The following is a 23,798-nucleotide window of genomic DNA, read 5'->3' on the forward strand; positions in this document are numbered from 1 at the left end:
GAGAAATGCAAAAATCCAAGAAGATTACTAACTGTTTAGACTTGTTGAGAGCACAAAGTCATTCTGTGGCGTGATACTTCCAAGATCCATTTATCAGTTTAAAAAGGTGAATTGCACCTTATTTAGTAGATAACTATTAAAAAATGCCTAATGCTCTGGGTGACGTTAACTCTCATGTTCATTCATGAGGTGGCTATTACTGTCCATTTTTTTTCATTCATTCATTCAGAGAATACACAAATTTAGTTATAAAAGACAGACTAAAATTTCCAAAACCAAAGACTTTCAGAGCTGAAGACAATCCTAGCCTCTATACATCACCTTTAAAAGTTCAAAACACACAGCAAGGAAACTCAGTAACGTGCAGATTCCAGTAACTTCATTAAAACTTGCTTAATTTTAAACTTTTATTTAAATTTGCTGAATACCCCTGTTGATCTGACTTTTGGGAACAGTCAGTACATTTGTAAGCTTATTGGAATTTGGTGTTTTCCTTTTGTGTAGTATATTGTGAGTCTAAAAATCATACACCTCTGAAAAATCAGACTTATTTACCTATGCTATGAATAACCCCTCACTGAGATTGTTGTTGCTGCACCTACAGGTTCTGACTGAGATGTGGGGAGTGGTTCCAATGTATCTATATTCATGCTGTACAAAGATATATAGTAAGAGACAGATACTGCCCCACAGAGCTTCTAAATCTAAATAAGGCAAGACAGGCAAAGGGAGAATTATTATCCCCATTTTACAGATGGGGAACTGAGGCACAAAGAAACTAAATGAACTTGCTAGGGTCAAACGGGAAGACTTGGCAGAGCCAGGAATTGAACTGAGATCTGTGAATTCTGAGTCTTAGGAACTTAGATCTGTTGATTCCCATAAGATAATCCTTCCTCTCTATTAAAACTTAAACTTTTCACGCAGCTGTTTACTTTTTGTATTTCTTTCTGCTTTTAGGCAGTGAAAATAACTAGTTGATTTCTTGTCCAATTTCACTTTGATTTTTCTCATCCATTATCGCAGTTCAAGAGATAAGCTAAAGACTGAGAAATGTTACATAACAGTCTGGCCCTGCAACTAACAAGAATAATCAAAGCCTAAAACATCCTGGAGAATACTGATCTAATACCATTGCTAAATTACATTTTAGGATCGCATTGATGGCATCACCATCCAGGCTCGCCAGTTCCAGGATGCTGGACACTTTGATGCTGATAATATCAAGAAGAAACAAGAAGCTTTGGTGGCTCGCTATGAAGCTCTGAAGGATCCTATGGTGGCTCGCAAGCAGAAACTTGCTGACTCTCTTCGCCTGCAGCAACTGTTCCGTGACATCGAGGATGAAGAGACCTGGATTAGAGAGAAGGAACCTATTGCTGCTTCAACAAACAGAGGTTGGTACATCCTCATCTTTGTGCTTCCATTTATTTTAACTGGACAATTCTGTTGTTCATTGCCTATGTATCTTTACAGAATATAATTTGGGACTTTCTAAAATGTTTATGGCAGGGTTATTCATGGCATTGGTTTGAATTACAAATCTATTGTTACAGGAGTTGCTGCCCACGATTCCTTTATTATTGATTACTTTGTGAAGTTCCTAACTTTTTATAGGGCAATTAATTTTACACAGTAATAGATTCCAGACCTACTCTCTGACTAATCATGCAGGTTTCAGTCAATGCGTTTCATGCTAGAATCTTTTTATTTAACCTATTGACTTCAGTGACTTCGAATGATCTCATAGATTAAGAAATATACTATGATCTCTTTCAGGCAAGGATTTGATTGGGGTCCAGAACCTGCTAAAGAAGCACCAAGCCTTGCAAGCAGAAATTGCAGGCCATGAGCCACGCATTAAAGCAGTCACCCAGAAAGGAAATGCCATGGTGGAAGAGGGTGCGTCTAAATATTTTAATCCTTCCTAGTTCAGAAATTCAGTATTCTTTTTTCACTTTATATCCTCTGGCCCTATACAATTGCCTCTTTTATGATAGTTTGCATGTGCATAATAATATCTGCCAGTGGAATTAAATAACCGATTTTGATTTATCACTGTCCTTCATATGGAAATACATGTATGTTCCTGGGGAAATCCACATCTTCTGTTTAACAGATTTCCATCCGCTGCTGCTAGTCACCTACATATTGGTACGAAGTAATTGTCACATTAAACCAATGAGCTGTAATTTTATCCTAATACATGGCTCCTAGTATTGTCTGATCTTTGCACTTTTTTCTTTGTCTCATTTTAAGGTACTACCTTTAAATAATAATCAATGGTGATGGGAGCTCTGTAGCTCCTGCTATTAGTGATATTACGTTTACATTAGTATTTCTTATTCAGCAATCTAACTAATGTACCCCCTCTTTTAAAATTCAAAATGCCTTTTCAAATCAGAGTCTTTTTCTGATGTAGAAACTCAACCATTGAAAGAACTGGCCTTTTCCTGCATCACTGTAAACAAATAGAAGGGAAATGATTAGGGCAGGGTGTGCTTTGTCTTCAATGACTCAAATGTTCCTGGCCCAATCTGACAGGAGTAAACAGTAACTTCCATTCAGTGTCAAAAGGACATTGCCTGCCAAAAGCCAAACTTGGACTAAGCTTTGTGTGCTAATGAAAACCATTCAAAGTAAGGTGGATAGCTTTACATAAACCGGACTTGTGTGATTAAAAAAAATACAAGTCATCTTTCAGTCCCTTCTGTCATTTATATGTCTATAAATAATGTCTCCAAACCCACTTTTCCTGCTGTTTCATTATTTAGGACACTTTGCTGCAGAGGACGTGAAAGCTAGATTGAATGAGCTAAATCAGAAGTGGGAATCACTGAAAGCCAAGGCCTCTCAACGTCGACAAGATCTAGAGGACTCCCTGCAAGCCCAGCAGTACTTTGCTGATGCTAACGAGGCTGAATCGTGGATGAGGGAGAAGGAGCCCATTGTGGGCAGTACAGACTATGGAAAGGATGAAGACTCTGCTGAGGTGTGGTATTGGTGGTGGTTTGTTGCACGTGGAAATCTGATGTAGGATTGATAAAGATAATGAGTTGTTCTGCAGGTTTTAGTGTTTATGTGAAAGTGAAAAGGACAGCATATACAATAAGCTTCTTGTTTAGCAAATTGTAGTTGAGTATAGAAACAAGAGTATGTATTCTTGTTCTCCACCTCCATTAATAAAGTTCCCTGGGCAAGATGTTAGACTATCTAAAAAGACAGGTTTCAGAGTAGCAGCTGTGTTAGTCTGTATTCGCAAAAAGAAAAGGAGTACTTGTGGCACCTTAGAGACTAACCAATTTATTTGAGCATAAGCTTTCGTGAGCTACAGCGTCCGATGAAGTGAGCTGTAGTTCACAAAAGCTTATGCTCAAATAAATTGGTTAGTCTCTAAGGTGCCACAAGTACTCCTTTTCTTTTTATCTAAAAAGAATTGTTATTCACTTTGTTATAGGATTTTCATATTGTGTGGAGGAGGCACAGGGCGTAATATCTCAGTGGATTGGTAATCGGATACAGTCTTTCACGCCTATGTCTTCAGTATGAATCTGCCCTTCAGTAGTTCATTAAGGATATATAGCTGTGAGATGGTTTTCAAACCGATCTTTTAGTGGTATTGAACCAATTCCTAGTGGATGGTAGCTATATCATAGATTACACAAACTGGCACCCGTGGTGGTAATTCCAAAGCAGTAGAAGCTAGCGACTTCAAGAACATGAAGTCTACACTGCTCTCACTTCCAGAGGATGGTATCCCCTATTCAGGGTTGAAGCACTTTAGTGGAGCAGTGTCAAAAAACTTGCATATCTGTTCTGTGGCTAAATAGAGGTCTTCACTCTCCAGAGCTGCTAGTCCTGCATTTCTCATGAGAACTGCATTCAATATATATTCATTTTAGAGTGTGTGTGTGTGTGTATATGTGTGTGTGTGTGTGTGTGTGTATATATATAAAAGTGTAGAATCTGTGAAGTGGTTTTCTGATGTGCCTGTTGCAATGTTTGTTTGGTTTCAGGCTCTTTTGAAGAAACATGAAGCTTTGATGTCAGATCTTACCGCTTATGGCAGTAGCATGCAGGCATTAAGGGAGCAGGCACAGTCATGTAGGGTAAGGAAAGATGGCTAATCATCTGTTTCTAAAACTCTTGTGTCAATAGAAACAAAGCTTATTATCATCAAGCATTATTGCTGAGTGCTTACAGCAGAATGTGTTTTGTTCTCAAATCTAAGTTAGTGATCTTCATCTTTATGTGCTCTACTGCTGCCTATTGTAATTGATAACAGGCATGTATGTAGCACAGATAGAAAACAGTTTTTTGTTGGGTTTTTTTGTTGGGTTTTTAAATGAAACTGTTATAGCTGTTGGCCTTGTTTGCGGGTTTGAATGTAGGAAACGGCACCCAAATTAACCTACTTCAGCACTATCATCAGTTGCTAAATAGGAATCCTTTAATACACTGTGGCATTGTAGTAGGTATAATTAAGGCTGCAATACTTTGTAAAACAACTTTATTAGTTACATTTTGACATTCAGCAGTTTTTATTGTGTAATGCATTTTTCTCTTTCCTCCTCTTCATGGTAGCAACAAGTTGCTCCCACAGATGATGAAACTGGGAAAGAGCTGGTCCTTGCTCTCTATGATTATCAAGAGAAGAGTCCCCGGGAGGTGACAATGAAAAAGGGAGACATCCTGACACTGCTCAACAGCACCAACAAGGTAAAGTCTTTCCTGCCAGGATTCTGTACTGCCTGGTACACTTGGTCTTATAAGCACTAGTGAGCTTTTTTGTTGTTAAACAGCACTGTCATAGCATAGTTAAATCATTTACATAGTCATTCTGTGCTTCCATTCCTCCCTCAGTTCTTTGGCACCCCTCTTCAACCTCCAGAGGCTTCACCCCTCTTTTACAACCCTTATCACTCTGTTGTATCCACCAACTTCCTAAGTGAGAGACTTCATTCTCTTTATATCCCATCACCATTCAGCATTCATTGACCGTAAGGGCTCATGGTTGAGAGATGAAGCTATTCTTTTCCTGCTCTACTGCACTCCTAGTCCCTTCTGGCGAGGGGGCAGAGAGCTTGGAAATCAAATTAGAGATTCACCATGGTACTGCAGAGGATTGTTACTTAGAGCAGGTTCAGTTTAGTATCTGAAGGGGCCTCTGAAAAGCTGTGTGCTACTCTTGCAGAGGGGTGGATTTTATGGTAGGCCTCTTCTGTTTCTGTTTGTTATCCATTAGGTCACTAGACAGATTCCTGATGGCATTTTTGTTCGTTGTTTTTGTTTGTTTGGTTTTTTTAATTGAAATAAAAACAAAACATTTGTGTTTAAAGTCTAATGGTGTTAATGCACGAATCCAGGTACCAAAAATCCTGTGGGCAGAAACGCTCACAGGACTGTCCTCGTGCCGGTGAGGTACACTGAAAATATGTGGGTAGTGGTCGTTCTCTTGTGCTGTTCAGGTGTAGCAGTAGCCTCCAAGCAGTTACAGAAGTTGCTTGTTTTCAGTTTGTGGTTGTGTATCCATGTCACCTATCAAGATGAACATGTAATCAAGGTTGTATTTTCCTTTCTTTCAGGACTGGTGGAAGGTAGAAGTGAATGACCGTCAGGGTTTTGTACCAGCTGCCTACGTGAAAAAACTAGACCCTGCCCAGTCTGCATCCCGAGAGAACCTACTTGAGGAGCAGGGCAGCATAGCCTTGCGGCAGGAGCAAATTGATAACCAGTAAGATCTAATTAACAGGACCTAAAACCAGTCGTAGCACTTGCTGGGTTGGCCAGTGCCTCGCTTTTACCAGGTTAGGTAGACGTCCCGTTAACATCAGTGGCTAGTTGCATTAGAGCTCACAGCGTTGCACTTTTACAGCAGTAAAATGCTTTTTTTTAATTGATCCTTGTCATTCTTAATTCTAGATTCTTCTGCTGCTTCTCCGGGTTAACTGTACACATCATGAAAATTGAGCTACACTTACTGTCTAACGTTATTTTCCGTGTTTTGTTGTTGTTGTACCTAACAACTTAAACTCATTGTTGAATTATTTCTGTCCTAAGCAGCATTCATCTTTGTAATTATAACATCTTAACACGCAATTATGTTTGAGACACCTTCTTAAATCTGATTATCTGAAGTACAGTACCCTCCATATACAGGACTGGCCTTGGGCAATTAATTGTTTAGGGGTCGGGTCATGGCTGCTTGGTTCTGGCTTGTTGCAGTTTTTCAGAGACAAAGTGCTGCCACTCTGCACTATGTGAGCTAAAATCTACCTGCATAAAATTTTAATTTGCTATGCAGATGAAGAAAGCTGCCTGAATGCTTGGTAAATGCCTCTCCTACAGCACATGGTAGCTGTAGATTAGCTTAAGGCAGAGCAGTAGAGGATAGGTGTGGGCTACAGGCTCATCTTATCAGACTACTTGGAAAGGAAAATCTGTAAGTTGTATGCTCCCTCCCAAGTGTTCTCACAGTTATGCTGTCACTTTTACAAGAATTCCCACCCACTCAGTTGTTTTGAGACACCAACTATTAAATGTATTTGTAAATTATTGGCTTTGTAAACTGAGAATGAAAACCTGTGTTTTTTAAAATTCTATTCTACTGTAATACATAGTACATACTAGAGGGAGGAAAGAACGCAAGGTTCTTAGATAGTAATAAGTTCCTAAACAGTTTGTTATGTAACTCTAATATATGCTTGCACACTGCTTCTGAGACGTAGAAACTAGGGTGCCTTATTTTGGAATCCATTCTGAACTGAATGGCATGATCGGGAAGTGAGATGGCCCTGTAGTGAGAGTTCAACTGTGCTGCTGATGATTTCTTTACGTGATTTGCACTGACTGATTTGCTTCAGATTTTGCTTTTGAATGGCACCTAACTTTCTCCATTTAAATGTGAATTCTTAACCTTCATCTCCCACCACAAATGACCCCTGGATGGAGCTGCTGCTTTCATTATTTTTGTTAATCTAACTAATTTTTGCATGCTTTTGCTGTGCTCCCTCTGTCTGTGCAGGACTCTCATAACTAAGGAAGTCGGCAGTGTATCTCTACGTATGAAACAGGTCGAAGAACTGTGAGTAGGATTCACCCCTTTCTAAACCACGCTGTCTCCATACTAGTTACCTGTTCATTCTCCCTTTTTTCTTTCCTCCTTTGGGAGTGCTGCTCCAGAGGGACACAGGGAATCAATTTGTGCAATGTAGAATAGTCTTAATTTGGCACAGGATCTCTGACAGCTAGATAGTATCTTATCTTGTTGACCACTTCTGTCTTTGCTAAACTGGAGGCGCTGTTATTTTCTACCAAGTTAAAAAGAATCCTGCAGTTTCTTAGGTGTATGTAAAAATGTGATCTATTTATATACATACATGAAGGTGTGTGTGTGTATTGGAATACAACATATTGCATGTGAATGGCTTAGAATTATTCACAGACACAATTAAAATAATCATACCATTCACAAAGGGTGATCACGCCCTGTTATTTTGCTCCATAAAAGTTACGTTACAGGCATACAGGAAGGTTCCTCACTGTCATAAGACTAAGTTAAAATATTCTATTAAAACCTGCTGGAACAAATGTACTTTGCCTTGAGCTCTGACAAACCGCCAGAGGAAGCAACTTCCACAGGTGACTGCTCTCACTTGAGAATGCTCTGCCACCTTTCCTACAGAGTTTGTCTCAGGCACCCACAACAGAAACCTCCTAATCTCTCTTAATTGTCACAAAGTAGTTGAAGGAAAATCAGATTCTAAGGGAATTGGATCCCAGGTCATTTATGGGCTATATAATTATGCTTCCTAGTTCCTGAAATTGCACCCTGAAGCAAACTTTTATGGTCAGTGCAGGATATGACAGTCAAGTGCTATGTGCTTATGGCAGCCTATCCCATTCAGAAGATGAGCAGCAGCATTCTGCATGAGTCTCAGGTGGACTCAGTCAGTTCACTTCCTTCTGACTTCCAGTCTTAATCCGATACCAAGATGACAATGGTCTCATTGAATTTAGGTTTCATGAAAAGGACATATGTAAGTATGGACATTGTGTGTTGACACTGGAGCCCAAAGTGTCTAGCTTTTCTCCAACAGCCTTACATAGACATTGAATAGGAGAAGTGACAGAGTGATACCCTGTGTAGTCCCTCCTATTGGGAAGTAATTACTCATTATTCGCCCAGTGTGCTTTTGGTCTTAGGAATGAAACCATTGCAAGGGTGTCCTGTTCACCTTTGTTTGGTGCTGCAGGTGACCCAATGATATCTCGTAGTATTAAAGGCTGCTAATTTAATCAAATCAGAATGGACACTTTCTTTCTACCCGTGGCTTGAAGATCGAAATCAGTCATGGATATTAATAGTCTCTCTACTATACTCAAGCCTGAAATCTGATTGAAGAAATCTGAGGAATCCAGAGGCTGCTGGAGCTGCCCCATCACCAGAAGATTTGAAACAGGATGGCAATTAGAGAAACTTTTAGAGGTGGTTTTTCCAGTAAGGATCTAACCACAGATTCCTTAAAATGGTCATCAAGTTTGCCCTCCCAAAAAGAAGCATTCACAGTCCCCCAAGACTTCTCTGCTGTCTGTCACCAGCCATAGCTTGTAAAAGGGCTCCAAAGACCATCTGTATCCATTGCTTCCTCTTTGTTGTATGTTGGAAATATTTAGACTTGATTGCGAGAAATAAGTAGAAGACATTTACCCACCCACCTACCTGTGCTTTTCAAATAATTGCACAATATTTCTGTATATAATACTTGTTCTGAGAGATCCTAACCCCTTAGGCAAAAATATTAATTTGCTTTGGTCTTTTAAGGCGTAGGAAAACTATGTACCTTTTTTTAAGCTGTTGGTATGTCTTTAGGACCTAATTCTTGTTACATTTATCCTAATGTAAATCAGGAGTAATTCCACTGTAGTCAGTAGGAATCACACAGATGTAAAAATGGTGTAAGTGAAATCAGAATTAGGCACATTTCTATTCCACAGTTGAAAATCTTTGCATTGTGAAAGGAGGGGGAAAAAAAAACAAGATCACCAGGTATTCATCAGATTTTTCACTGAATAACAGGCAGGCAAGAATCTTGTGTCAGACAGCTGTGAGCCAAACAAATTTAAATGAGCTGTGGGAAATTGATATACTAGAAGAAAACCCTTTAATGTGGTGTTTAGCATATTTCATGCATATGTTTGATATAGTTGCATGAACAAAATATAAGGTAGGATAAATAAGTAAAAGAGCTTATGTTGTATGCAGCTACCCCTGCGTTGCTGACCTGCATTCCTTATCCTAAGCTGCAATTTTGCTTTGCTTCTCCCATCAAAAAAAGCCTTGTATGTGGGAGGTCATGGTTCAGTGTCATGATCTGTGTAGTATAGAAATGTACAGGGTTTACAGCTACATGATCATTGTCTGTTGTTGTGCAGAATGATTTATTTGGCAGCTCCTTGTAGGGATTTCCTTCATCGCTGGTGCTACTAGTCCATTTTTATCACCTTCATGTACTATAACTCTGTTCAGGTGAGATCTGACGGTCTCCCACCCTCCCTCTTTGTATGTTCCAGATATCACTCTCTTCTTGAGCTGGGGGAGAAGCGCAAGGATATGCTGGAAAAAAGTTGCAAAAAGTTCATGCTTTTCCGTGAGGCTAATGAGCTGCAGCAGTGGATCAATGAGAAAGAGTCTGCTCTCACCAATGAAGAGGTGGGGGCTGATTTGGAGCAGGTTGAGGTACTGCAGAAGAAATTTGATGACTTTCAGAAGGTAGGTTATTATGTAGCCTTTTATGTAGCACAATAATTCTACATCTTCTTGTCATCCTTCAGCTCAGATTCCTGATGAGGTTTCCATGACAATCCCTTCATAGTTTGGTATAGTTCTGCTAAGACACAACTCTGTGAAGCAAGCAAAGCATTGTTTGTTTCTGCTGGATCTGCTGCTGGAGACCCATATCCACACAGCCCAAGATGGTATTCTGCTACATGTTATCTCCACCTATGTAGCACCAGAGGAAACCCTCTTTTTATTTAGCATTTCTGAACATGGAACCTCCTGCACTGACTGTAGGTGCCACTTTTACGACTTCCTCTATGCTGAGTATGCCATCCAGACGAGGAAGCTTCCCCCTCCCTTTGTTTAAAGGCAGGGTGATCAGGCACTCTGAACTGCACAGTAGTCTTTCTACAAGACATGAAATAATAATGGCCTCTGCTTTGAAGAGGAGGTGATTGGTTTTATTTTTTTTTTTTTTCTCCACCCACCATTGGTGAGTGTATGACATTGGCTGAATTTTGCCTTGCATGAGATGTAAAAGAGCTTTAAAATGTTTTCCCTCTTGTTCTGTGAGACATTGTGCATAGAAGTGCTAGGGGCTCTGGACTAATGATTTGGAATAACCGGTGATTCAATATGGGCTGTATTGCATTTACAGCTTGAATGTTAAGTAACAAGCAGTCTGAGCTGGCCTAACTTTACAGGTGAGAGATGGGTGCCAAACACCTTGATGTCTCTGTAATAAACTAGCTGACTGAACTTAAAATATATCCCCTTCAAGACTTCAGTGCCAGCTCTCTAGTATAGGGAAGTAGGTTTATTCTGAAATATATAACTTCCCCTTTTCTACTTTTAGTAATCTATTTAATGAGTTGTTATGGGGCCTGAAATAATGGTCTGTATCATAAAATCACATCTTGAGTCATCTCTTCTAGTGTATTTATTCAGCACAATAGCTGATCATTTTTTAATCTTCTCAGTAATGCAGTTTACATTAACGTTTTAGTTAATGGTTTTAAAGGATATATCATTGCTGTCTAGAAATTAACTTTATTTTAGCGTGGGAAAACTCCAGTAGTCCAGTTCTTTAATCCATTGACACTGGCAGTTGGGATTTCTTGGCATAAGACTCTATGCATTGTAGATCCACTGATGACTGGAAAGGTCAAAAGGGCTAAATCCCTGCTGTTCATAAATTGGATACCTTTTGATGCCTCTGATTGACAACCTTATCGCTTTGTGTTTTGCTTATATAAATGTTCGTGCTGTGATATTTACTGTTCTGTGCAGGATTTGAAAGCCAATGAATCTCGTCTAAAGGACATAAACAAGGTTGCGAATGACCTGGAATCGGAAGGGCTGATGGCAGAGGAAGTACAGGCAGTGCAGCAACAGGTCTGTGTGTGTTTGCGGCTTGGTCCGCTGCCATTTGATAATAAGAGACAGAAGGAATTGGTTTTGTCCTTTCTTCTCCTGCTTTTCCATCTGTCCTCCACGTTTGCAGCTGAAGATTTTTATTGCTTCTATTTCGCTACTTATTCTTTTTTCTAGATTGCTGGTTGTCTAAAAGTGGCCTCCTAAAGTGGCTTTCGTCAGCAGGGTAGCCTTTAGATCATTTCATTGTAAATAGTGCTATAACGTACATCTAGATAATATTTACATTTTTTAATACTTGGAAGTTCTAAATTAATAGTATGTGGATTTTCCGTGACTAGTAGTGATGCTTTGGGTAAGTCATTTAATCTCTCTGCCTTTGTTTCTACATTTTAGATAATACTGTTAGACCTTACAGAGGTGAGGATTAGTTGGTTAATGGGATAAATTCACTCCACTGTTCATGCAGTTCTTTGAAAATTTAAAATGTAATATAAAATGCCCAAGTATTATTAGCTTTTGCTTGTGTAAATAATTCTACACAATATCGACAATTATAGCAAGAGCACCGAAAACTCTAGTTCCTTTATAAATCCTGAGATAATGTGTATGCTATCCCATAACTCACTGTGAGTATCAAAACTCTGCCACTTGTTCTGCAGGTATTTTTTGATTTGAGCATGTTCTTCAGCTTGGTAGTACGCAGAGGGTCGACGTAGCAGAATACTTTTGCTTCCTCTTTGTAGATTACATTGTTCATCCCATTTCCGTCCCTTTCCTCAAAAAGAATCAAATCTTTCTAGATTTCCTTTTACAAAATATCATATCTATTTCCTTTTCCCTTACAGGAAGTCTATGGCATGCCCAGGGTGAGCATTGTTATGATACTTGCATGCTGTCTTGCAGAAGCTTTAACAGAAGGAGGATTTGGACATACAGAAGAGAAGATTTTGTGACTGAGATCCCTTTTGGGTCATAGTTCATCTCTGTCTCAGAACCCTCTTTCTTGATAATGGCTTTGAAGGGAAACACAAAAATTCTCTTACCTTCTTCAGCCAAATTATCTTTTTGATGCATTCATCCTCTGATACATCTCAAGCCAGTAGCCAGCTCAATGCAGGGTAGCTCATGTGGCCCTGGCATATATTTACCACCATGCATTTTTTAAATTTTTAAAATAATTAATTCTGAAAGGATTGTGTGCACATAAATATCTTAGAGATTTAATCGGGTGTCTTGATCCTTGAAAATTTAACATGGTGTTGGTTAACTTCAATTTTCTGTGTTTTCTTGATATGTCTAAAGTTTTCCCTTAATTCTTTAAACAGGATGAAACTGATTCCAAGACCGCGTCTCCTTGGAAGGTAGGTCTGACTATTGGGTGGCACATCTAACAGATAGGAAAAATAATAACATTCTTGCAAATTGCATCATCTCTTAGGGCCTTGCATCCTTCTAACACACACATTCCTTTCCTTACGAGTAGTCGTAGAGTGCTGTCCTGGTCCTTTTTTCCAATAATCATGTCATTTCACAGTGGATAGATTTTTAAAATGCACATTATGAAAAATCTGTGGAATAATCAGTCGAAATTAACTGATGTAATTATCCCGCACACTGTGTTAAAATATAAAGCTACTATACAGATGCTGCTGTCTCAGAGGTAATATTAACAAAAAAAAAACACCCTCAAATTTCCTCATGTCTAGTCTTCATTACAAGTATGCACACAACGATGAACAAGGTAGCATGTCCTCAGCAAGATAACACTCACTGTAGAAATCTCAAACTGCACTTTATATATAAAACCAAAGTAATCAGTTCCCTTTCTATATAGCAAAATGACATTTTCCATTTGACAGTCTTTAATAGAGGACTGATTTCCACTTCTGTACAAAGATGATTTGCAGTTCAGATCTTTTAACTGGCAGTATGGCTCTTGGTGGGAAGATGATAGTCTCACTGTGAACGATTTGATGAATCTTGCCCATATGCTCAGGGTTTAGCAGATTGCCATATTTGGGGTCGGGAAGGAATTTCCTCCAGGGCAGATTGGAAGAGGCCCTGGAGGTTTTTCGCCTTCCTCTGTCGCATGGGGCACGGGTCACTTGCTGGAGGAGTCTCTGCTCCTTGAAGTCTTTAAACTACGATTTCAGGACTTCAATAGCACAGATATAGGTGTGAGGTTTTTTTTTTGTAGGAGTGGTGGGTGAAATTCTGTGGCCTGCGTTGTGCAGGAGGTCAGACTAGATGATCATAATGGTCCCTTCTGACCTAAATATCCATGAATCTATGATTTAAGCTCCCCTTCCGTTGTACAGTGTGCACGAAAGAATGAATTCTGTGAGCAGTCCATCAATGGTAGAAGAAAGGAGATTTTTACATCCTGAAGGAGAGGAGAGGATTCAGTCAATTATTTTTCCAGTTTGTTTCCACTAGCCTCAAATGTTTTCTTAGCCTTTCAGGAATATTTTAATTACTTGCTGGGATGATTTTTGTCAAAAATTCAGTTAAACTTAAATCTGTTTAACACTTGTCATTCTCAGTGCATATTTTATTTTTAAAAAGTTTCCATTTGCAAGAGTTGTCTTTTCAGGTTCTTTGCCTTTTCAACCCTCATTAAGGCGGTGGCTCTTCTTTAAAGGAACACTATCAAGATAATATTTATACACATTTTTAAATTACTGCGGTCTGTAAAACCTTAAGCTGTTACAACTGATTAAATTTTAAAAATCTGTCTTTCACCACTTACTTATATGCTGATTGAAATACAAAAAGCAATCTAAAAATACAAAATCTAATACAGTAGAACCTCAGAGTTACAAACTGACCAGTCAACCACACACTTCATTTGGAACCGGAAGTACACAATCAGGCAGCAGCAGACATACCAAAAAAAACCCCAAATACAATCCAGTACTGTGTTAAATGTAAACTGCTGAAAAGGGGGAAAACAGCATTTTTCTTCTGCATAGTAAAGTTTCAAAGGTGTGTGTATTAAGTCATTGTTCAGTTATAAACTTTTGAAAGAACAACCATGATCGTTTGTTCAGAGTTATGAACATTTCAGAGTTACAAACAACCTCTATTCCCAGGGTGTTCATAACTCTGAGGTTCTACTGTAAAAAATTAAGTTGGTTCAATAAAAGATATTACCTCACTCACCTTGTCTCTCTAATATCTTGGGATCAACACAATTACTGCAACACTACATACAAAAAGCAATCACTTGTCTGAGATAATGATGGGTTCACAATGCCGTAGAAGAAAATGTACACTAAAAATTTGTAATTGAAACGTATAAAATCATGAACATTTCTATTCATCCTACATGTTGTAAAACCTGTCTTACAAAACCTGTTTTTGGCCAAAACTAAGTTGTGTTGGGGTGTCTGAGTTTTTGTTAGTATGGTATGACTCTTGATTGCTAGGATAGAAATTTAACTGCTTGATTTTGATTTTTTTGCTATTTCTGCTTTTTCCTCATATAGTCTGCACGTATGATGGTGCATACAGTGGCCACCTTTAATTCCATCAAGGTAAGAGTCCAGTTGTGGTTCTTCTACTCACTGAAAAGTAACAGCTTTCTCTCATCACGTTGTTTTGTGTTCACCATTCTGCCTTCATGTTCTGTTGCCCTTCATACTCTTTTAAATAAGCATGTTAAGATAAATGCTAATTTACAGCATCTGCTTCTCAGAATGCAACAGGGGCTTTATGCACATACATACCATAAAATTACCTGCTTTCACATTGCAGGAGAAACACTTATAACTTGCTGTATAGTTCCTTGAACCAGTGCATTCTTCTGTGATCAAAGCAGCAAATAGAAATCCAATGACGTTTGTGGACAACTTGCAGTTAGAAACCTTCAGTTATGCTCAAAGATAACTTTGGCCTTCCTCCTAGTTCATTTCCCACCACCCACTGTTCTCTAAGTAGTTTGCTTATGTGCTCTGAAAGCACGAAGAGTAACATTTTTAGGAAGACTACCATTTCTACCATAATCTTTTTAAAGTGGCAGTATTCTGACTGGTTTCAGAGTAACAGCCGTGTTAGTCTGTATTCGCAAAAAGAAAAGGAGGACTTGTGGCACCTTAGAGACTAACCAATTTATTTGAGCATGAGCTTTCGTGAGCTACAGCTCACTTCATCGGATGCATACCATGGAAACTGCAGCAGACTTTATATACACACAGAGAATATGAAACAATACCTCCTCCCACCCCACTGTCCTGCTGGTAATAGCTTATCTAAAGTGATCATCAGGTTGGGCCATTTCCAGCACAAATCCAGGTTTTCTCACTCTCCACCCCCCCACACAAATTCACTCTCCTGCTGGTGATAGCCCATCCAAAGTGACAACTCTTTACACAATGTGCATGATAATCAAGTTGGGCCATTTCCTGCACAAATCCAGGTTCTGTCACTCCCTCACCCCCCTCCCAAAAACCACACACACAAACTCACTATCCTGCTGACTATTGTCCGTGGACTGCCAGTGTTCCAATGGGCCTTTTCAGCAGATCTATAGAATGAAACCTTTAGGGAGCCAAAATGGAGTGGCAGCGGTGGTGGGAATTGCAAGAGGATTTAGCTTCTATAAAGAAATCTGTGGAACGAAAAAGCTGGGGAACCATGCTTTAAATGTGATCCTCACCTGAAAATAAATCTTTATAGGCCCTTTTTCCTTTCCTTTTCTTTAAAGAGAATTTGAAGCACCTTTTATACCTTAAGAAATGTAACTATACAAGCACAGTGAGCAAAATATTTGAAAATAAATCTTTATTGGATTTACATTTCACGTCATGAAGATCTTCTTCGAGTGCTTGCTCATGTCCATTCCATATTAGGTGTGTGTGCTCTCTACATGCACCGGTGCTGGAAGTTTTTCCCCCAGCAGTATCCATAGGGGACCATCTCTGGCACCCCCTCGGGTGGCGCCCACATGGTGCAGTATAAGGGGTGCTGCTGGCTCCCCCGACCCTCAGTTCCTTCTTGCCGCCAGTGACGGTGCTGGAACATCTGCTGCTTTGGCTAGCATTGTTTCGCTTTCTGTTCTTGTGAACTTTGAAAACCTGTAATATAGTTGTATATAGTTAGTAGTTTCTTGGTTACCCTTAGTAGTAGTTCTCAACTTTTTGTTAGTCCCAAACGGAACTCAGGCGGGGGACAGGGCATGCCCCGGTCCCCAGGCTTTAAGACCTGCGATAGCTGCAAATGGCCTATGCCCGTCAGCGATCCACGTACCAGCTGCCTAAGGTGCTTAGGTTAAGGGCACATAAATGACAAGTTCTGTATCTGCAAGTCTTTTAAACCTCGGATGAAGGAGGAGCACGATATCCATCTGAAAGTGCTCCTAATGGAGTCGGCACTTGCTACGGCACCAGAGCAGCATTCTGACTCTGCATCGAGCACCACGGCCTCCGTGTGCAGTGCCCTGCTGGCACCATCCACAAGCCAGCACTGGTCCCCCGGGCAGCTCAATACCCCCTTCAGGAAGTCGGGCCCCAGGTCAAGTCAAGCGGTGCAGCCCATTCCATGCTTCACCTACGACCCCAGATAGCTGTGCAGGCCCTAGCCAGCTTTAGGTGCCGTCGACTCCCGAAGCTCTTTGAGCGGCTCAAGAGAACCGAATGCTCCCAGTGCCGCCCACACCGGCTCCCACGGTACCCCGGTCTCAAGGAAGACCCGCATTGGGACCTATGCAAGTGTCCCCGCCTCAGCAATACCGATCCCCATCAAGAGGGACGTCATGCCAGTGTTTGCCTGCTCGAAGCTGTCATGCCTCAGGACTGGAGAGGCAGGCTCAGCGGAGCCCTCTTTGGTCCCCGCACTGGGGGTACCTATCAAGGCACTTGAGGTGTATCTCGCCAGTAGATTGGCACAGACCCCCTGAGGCATGTGCCACCCGGCAAGAACTCCGGGACCAGCCCTGTCTGTCTATATGGGCCCAGGACCAATCGGACACCAGAGATTGCCGGGCCATCATTGCCTGTCTCTAAGAAGGAGGTCACCCTACTCAGGACGATCCTCCTGGGAACTGGCCCATAGTAGCTCCCAGTCCCGTTTGACATCCTGGTACCGGTCGAGTAGCGTGAGGCATGGATCGCTGGGTATCCGACACAGAGCTGTTGGTCCTTGAATTCCTGACCAAGACAGTCTCACTTGGACAGGTCGGCTTTGGGACGCATCGATTAGCACCGGTTGGACAAGAACCTGGTCAGCCGGTACTGACTGCTTTGCTGGTAGCTCTGGCTTGGAGCAAGGTTCCCTGACTGCGGGACAAGCCCAGGTACTGGCAGTGCCGACTACATTATCGGCCCCGAAACCTGTCCCATAGCCCCAAGCGCAGTGACCGGCACCATGGTATGCATGGAACCTTTGGGGGTTCACCTAACCTTCTCTGGGTGCCCAATTGGTGTCGGGAGCCTCAGAGAAGCCAGCGGCCTCGGTATCCCATCCCCCTACAGTGCTCGAGGCTTCAGAGAATAAGACACCACATTTCCAGGAGGACCCAGGGGAGCAAGATGCTGGACCACCAATGGACGTGGAGGTTCCTGCGGCACAGCCTCGTCTGGCAACTATGAGGATGATGCCAATCACGGGGCCCCCTCACCTAGTTCCTAAGGATGACGCCAAAGCACACCAGGAACTTTTGAAGAGGGTCACTTCTAACCTGGGGCTTCAGGCAGAGGAAAAGGAAGAGCCCTTGGACTCTCTGTTTGACCTCCTTGGCTCCTGCCAGGGTGGTTCTACCCCTTCATGAAGGGGTTTCCAAAATCACTGATGCCCTGTGGAAGACCCCTCTTCCCTGGCTCCTATCTCTAAAAGGGCCGAACACAAGTACTTCGTGCCAACCAAAGGGCATGAGTACTTACACTCCCACCCAGCCCTTGTGGTTGAGGTGGTTAATCACCAGGAGAGGCAAGGACAGCCTGGGGCCACCCCCAAAAATAAAGACTCAAGGAGGCTGGATCTCTTCGGATGTAAGGTTTATTCATCTTCCAGCCTTCAGCTGAGAATGTCCAACCACCAAGCCCTCCTTGGCCAATATGAGTTTAATATGTGGCACGCCATGGCCAAGTTCCAAGGGTCGCTCCTTGAAATCTCCAAGAAGGAATTCCAAGCGCTCCTCAATGAGGGTACATCCATGTCCAGGGCAGCCCCCAGGCATCGTCTGATGCTGCTGCTCCCCTGCACCATGGCTTCCGCTGTCTCCATGTGGCGAGTCTCTTGGCTGCTCCTCTCTGGGTTGCCCACCAGGGTAATTGCAGGACCTGCCCTTCGGCAGGGCTCTATTTGCAGAGCAAACAGACAAGAAGTTGTAAGGCCTCAAGGACTCCCGCACCACCCTGAAAACCCTGGGTCTCTACGTCCCAGCCCTGGCACATAAGCAGTTCAAATCACAGCAGCCTCAGGGCCACGGGAGCCAGCCTTGGCAGGATCAGCCTCATAAATGAGCCAAGGGTTACAAGCGCCACCTGAACCACCCACCTCCACCCTCTGCCTAGTCGGGCTTGACCCGTAATAAGCAGGGGGCCAAACGGACATTTTGAGGGTGCGCCCGAGGGCGACCTACCAGACTAATCCCTGGATCCATCTTTCCCAGTGTTCTCCGACTGCCTTTCCTCCCAGTGTGGACCCCTACAGCTTTTTGGACCACTGGGTCCTCAACATAGTGGAACGGGGTTATACCCTCCCAGTTGCTTTCTAACCCCTTCCCACCCACCTTCCCCATCCCTCTTCAGGGATTCCTCTCACAAGAGTCTCATCTCACAGGCGGTAAAGGGGTTACTACAGCTGGGTGTAGTGGAAGAAGTTAATCTCAAGTACAGTAACAAGGGGTTCTATTCCCAGTACTTTTTAATCCCAAAGGCCAAGGGTGGTCTGTGGCCCATCCTGGACCTGCGAGACCTCAACAAGTACCTACAGAAGCTAAAGTTCTGCATGGTCTCTTTGGCTTCTATTATCCCCTCCCTGTATCCCGGAGACTGGTATGCCATCCTCGTACTTCCACATAGCGATCTTTCAAGGACACAGACGCTTCTGCTGGTTTACGGTGGACCCCACCATTACCAGTCTTCGGTCCTCCCATTCGGCCTGATGACAGCACCAAGGGTGTTTACCAAGGGTGCGTGTCGGTGGTAGTGGCTTACCTCAGGCACCAGGGTATCCAGATCTACCCATACCTCGACGACTGGCTCGTCAAGGGCGGCTCCAGGTCTCAAGTCCAAAGAGATGTCGCAGTGCTTCAAGCCATATGCCACTCTCTGGGCCTACTGGTGAATGACAAAAAATCGACGTTGGTGCCGGTGCAGAGGATAGGGTTCATCAGAGTGGTCCTCGACTCTGCCTGCTCCAGAGCTTTCCTGCCACTAGAAAGGTTCCGCGCGATGGCAACCCTCATTGCAGAAGTCTCAGAGTTCCCTCTGACTACAGCTAGGCTCTGTCTGCGCCTGCTGGACCGCATGGCAGCATGCACTTACATGGTCTGCCATGCCAGGCTCCGGCTGTGGCCCCTACAACAATGTCTGGGAACGGTCTATTCCCAGTCCTGGGACCCCCTGGAAAAGATAGTTACCATTCCTCAGGCGATACCTCGCTGAGATGGTGGACTGACTGCCAGACAGTCCTGGAGGGGGTTCCGTTCAACAACCCTCCTCACTCCATTGAGTTGGTGTCGGACGCTTCATACCTCGGCTGGAGGGCACATCTCCGCAACCTCCAGACACAGGGAATGTGGTCCCCGGGGGATGCACAGTTACACATAAACGTCAAAGAGCTCTGAGCAGTCCGGCTGGCATGCAGAGTCTTCTTGCCCCACCTGTCAGGCAATGTGGTACACGTCCTGACAGACAACACAGCCTCCATGTTCTACATCAATGGGCAAGGGGGAGCGTGCTTGTCGGCTCTCTGTCAGGAAGGAGGTGCTCCATCTGTGGGACTTCTGCATCAGCCACGAAATCCACCTGGAAGCTTGTCACCTTCCTGGCATCAGGAATATGCTGGCAGACTAGCTCAGCAGGGACTTCTCCTCTCACCATGAGTGGTCACTCCATCCAGAGGTAGCCTGTATGATCTTCCAAAGGTGGGAACTCCTCAACTGGACCTGTTCACTACCAAACAGAACAGGAAATGCCACTGGTTTTGTTCTCAACAGGGTCTGAGCAAGGACTCCCTCTCCAATGCCCTCCTCCTGTCGTGGTCAGGAAGCCTGATGTACACGTTCCCTCTGATTCCACTCATCAGCAGGGCCCTGGCAAAGATCAAGAGAGACCAGGCGCAGGTTATCATGATCGCTGCGGCGTGGCCTGGCCAGCATTGGTTTGGCACACTCATGAGCCTGTCAGCAGCCACTCCCTGGACGTCCGGAGGGCCTTGGCTTTTTACTTAGAACGTACCAAACCTTTCCGTAAATCGACTCAACTCTTCATTGTTACAGCTGATAGGATGAAGGGTCATCTGGTGTCCTCGCAGAAGATTTCCAATTGGATCACCTCGTGCATAAGGACCTGTTACGACCTGGCAGGGGTTCCAAAGCCCACTCGATGAGAGCTCAGATGTCTTGGTCAGCCTTCCTGGCGCACATCCCTATCCAGGACATCTGTAGAGCCACAACATGGTCCTCTGTCCACACGTTTACCACTCATGCCATCACTCAGCAGGCCAGGGACAATGCTGGGTTTGGCCGAGCTGTGTTGCAATCTACACGTCCATGAACTCCTACCCACCTCCAGGGGTACTGCTTTGGAGTCACCTAATATGGAATGGACATGAGCAAGCACTCGAAGAAAAGACAGTTACCTGTTCCATGACTGAGGTTCTTCGAGATGTATTGCTCATGTCCATTCCATGACCTGCCCTCCTTCCCCACTGTCGGAGTTTCCAGCAAGAAGGAACCGAGGGTGGGGGGAGCTTGCAGTGCCCCTTATACCGTGCCATGCGGGCGCCACTCCAGGGGGTACCAGAGCCGGTCCCCCATGGATACTGCTGAGGGAAAAACATCTAGCACCAGTGCATGCGGCGAGCACGCACACCTAAGATGGAATGGACAGAGCAACACATCTCGAAGAACACCCGCTACGGAAAAGGTAACGGTCTTTTTTGTCATTTTAGTATGACCTGGAGTAACAAAGCTTTCTCTTTTAAACAAGAAATAAATACATAACATTGTTTTAACCTGTCATCAGCAGGTGCGGTGATGAGGCTTCATTTCCATTTTTCCCTTTCAGGAACTAAATGAGCGCTGGAGATCTCTGCAGCAGATGGCAGAGGAGCGAAGCCAGCTGCTGGGCAGTGCCCATGAAGTCCAGAGATTTCACAGGTAAGGAACACGCTGCCTCAGGTACATCACATAATGTTTTAGTGGTAGTTTTTGCATGCAATTTTTGTTCTCAGTTTAACGTGAAAACATTTAATTTTAAGAGAACAAACACCAGCTCATATAGGGCCTTGTCAAATACGCATTGACGCTTTCCATCTGCTTCAGTGGAAGTTGGACCAGGTCCATGATAAGGAGCAGTTCTCTAATCTGTGGCTTGCAGTAAAATTTTAATTAAAAAATTGGCCACCTTAGTTTTATTGCTGACAGAGGCATCTTGTGGTACCAGCGTGTCACTATCCGTATGGAAGCCCAGCGTAGGATTCTGCCTTAAACCTTTATCTTCGGATCAGTGATATTCTTTAAAGGGGTTGCAATGCTCCAACCATGCTGTGCCCTTTCTCTCTCTGGAACTGCTATCATGAGCTTTCTCTTCTCTCTTCTCCATCCCTTTGCCAGCTGGCTACCACACACAGGTGCAGCTTCTCCCTTCAGTTATTTGGCACAGCTGATAGCAGGCTTCTAAACATTTTAATTTCACTGTCCACCACATCTGTATCTCATGGCTTCTGCTTTGTCTGAACTTACTGCCACCAGCACCATTCTTACTTCTGTGGCTAAGACGCTGTCAGCCCAACAGATGCCAACATTTTGCCCCAGCCTCCTCCACATCTCTCATTAATTTTTCCTGCTACATTCATTCCTGAAAAGGAAAGAATATCTTAATCGAGGTCCAACAAGAACTCTATGTATTCAGTGTCTGCATTCACTAGAGAGAGGAGAGTTTCTCTAATGGTTACAGCACAGGAATGTGAGAATTAGGAGGTCTAGATTAGTTTCCTGGCTCTGCCAGAGATCGCCTTTGGGATCTTGAGAATTTACACTACCTCACAGGTGTAATCTGAAGCTTGATTTATTAAGTGTTGAGATTCTCAGAGGAAAGCTTATTATTGAAGGGCACTAAAAATTCTGATTTTTAAATGACACGAATATTCTTTCTTACCTCTGAGAGTTTAACTTCCACTTTAAAACAGACAATTAAAAAAAATTTGAAGTATTAGATACTTAAGACCTTATGGAAACAGGCTACCTGGAGTTTGATGAGACTCTAGCATGTCATTCATTTCAGTGTTTTTCCTTTTTCCCCAACCAGAGATGCTGATGAAACAAAGGAATGGATTGAAGAAAAGAATCAGGCATTAAATACAGACAACTACGGGCATGACCTGGCCAGTGTGCAGGCCCTGCAGCGCAAGCATGAAGGCTTTGAGAGAGATTTGGCAGCTCTTGGAGACAAGGTCAGACCAAGAGACCAGAACACATGGGTTACTTGCTTTCTGTAGCCGTAATAATGGTACTGCAAAAGAGGTTCCTGCCTTTCTTCTTACTCCTCCTTCTTTATTGCTAGGTGAACTCTTTAGGTGAGACTGCTGAACGCCTGATTCAGTCACACCCAGAGTCTGCTGAAGACCTTCAAGAAAAATGTACTGAACTGAACCAGGCCTGGAATAGCCTGGGGAAACGTGCCGACCAGCGTAAAGAGAAGCTTGGGGATTCTCATGACCTGCAACGTTTCCTCAGTGACTTCAGGTAAAAACTAAACTGATCAAATCCCTCGTCCCCACTGTTAGTTTAGTTATCAATTTAAGTACATATAGTATATGGCTTGGACTGAATATTTGTTGGAGTGGTGAAAGATAACTCATTTCCCTACTCAGACTTGCTGCAAAAAAACAAACAAACAATTTTTTGGTTGCTTTTATGGTTACAGGGACCTCATGTCTTGGATCAATGGAATCCGGGGGCTGGTATCCTCAGATGAACTGGCAAAGGATGTGACTGGAGCTGAGGCTTTATTGGAGAGACACCAGGTATGTGCAAGAGCCCTCAGCATTTTTCTGTAGGTGTGAACATTTGCTGTTAAAATCAGTTTTATGTACTCTGTTAGTAAACCAGTTCAACAGTGGTTTTTTGAGACTCCTCATGTATATTTCCAAGATGAGACTGATAAAATCATTTCCTCGCAGTTTAGCATTCTGTTTCTAGTTATTAAACCTCTTTTCTCCCCTTCTCCCTCCCCTCTCCCCCCCCCTTAAAGGAACATCGCACTGAAATAGATGCCAGGGCTGGCACTTTCCAGGCATTTGAGCAGTTTGGGCAACAACTCTTGGCTCGTGGACACTATGCCAGCCCAGAGATCAAGGAGAAACTGGATATTCTAGATCAAGAACGGGCGGACTTGGAGAAAGCCTGGGTCCAACGTAGAATGATGCTGGACCAGTGTCTAGAACTACAGGTACTTTGCTGCCTTTTTTTTTT

At 43.0% G+C, this 23,798-nt stretch overlaps 1 protein-coding gene across 2 annotated transcripts in view; it reads left to right on the top strand.

Moving 5' to 3' along the window:
* The window catches only part of SPTAN1 (spectrin alpha, non-erythrocytic 1), a 72,600-nt gene that overhangs the window by 27,204 nt on the left and 21,598 nt on the right, over positions 1 to 23,798 (top strand). Inside the window, exons 17-33 of one of the 2 annotated variants that reach the window (XM_077836160.1) lie at positions 1,154 to 1,397; positions 1,780 to 1,902; positions 2,775 to 2,992; positions 4,017 to 4,109; positions 4,585 to 4,719; positions 5,586 to 5,734; positions 7,025 to 7,084; positions 9,574 to 9,772; positions 11,072 to 11,176; positions 12,004 to 12,024; positions 12,484 to 12,519; positions 14,647 to 14,694; positions 21,391 to 21,482; positions 22,633 to 22,777; positions 22,888 to 23,069; positions 23,251 to 23,350; positions 23,578 to 23,775. In XM_077836160.1, coding sequence (XP_077692286.1) covers positions 1,154 to 1,397; positions 1,780 to 1,902; positions 2,775 to 2,992; positions 4,017 to 4,109; positions 4,585 to 4,719; positions 5,586 to 5,734; positions 7,025 to 7,084; positions 9,574 to 9,772; positions 11,072 to 11,176; positions 12,004 to 12,024; positions 12,484 to 12,519; positions 14,647 to 14,694; positions 21,391 to 21,482; positions 22,633 to 22,777; positions 22,888 to 23,069; positions 23,251 to 23,350; positions 23,578 to 23,775 — 2,148 coding nt within the window. The remainder of the gene's footprint in view (positions 1 to 1,153; positions 1,398 to 1,779; positions 1,903 to 2,774; positions 2,993 to 4,016; positions 4,110 to 4,584; positions 4,720 to 5,585; positions 5,735 to 7,024; positions 7,085 to 9,573; positions 9,773 to 11,071; positions 11,177 to 12,003; positions 12,025 to 12,483; positions 12,520 to 14,646; positions 14,695 to 21,390; positions 21,483 to 22,632; positions 22,778 to 22,887; positions 23,070 to 23,250; positions 23,351 to 23,577; positions 23,776 to 23,798) is intronic. The other variant, XM_077836161.1, reaches the window with a different exon arrangement.

Source organism: Eretmochelys imbricata, chromosome 16 (assembly GCF_965152235.1).
Source record: "Eretmochelys imbricata isolate rEreImb1 chromosome 16, rEreImb1.hap1, whole genome shotgun sequence".
Taxonomy (NCBI): Eukaryota; Metazoa; Chordata; order Testudines; family Cheloniidae; genus Eretmochelys; species Eretmochelys imbricata.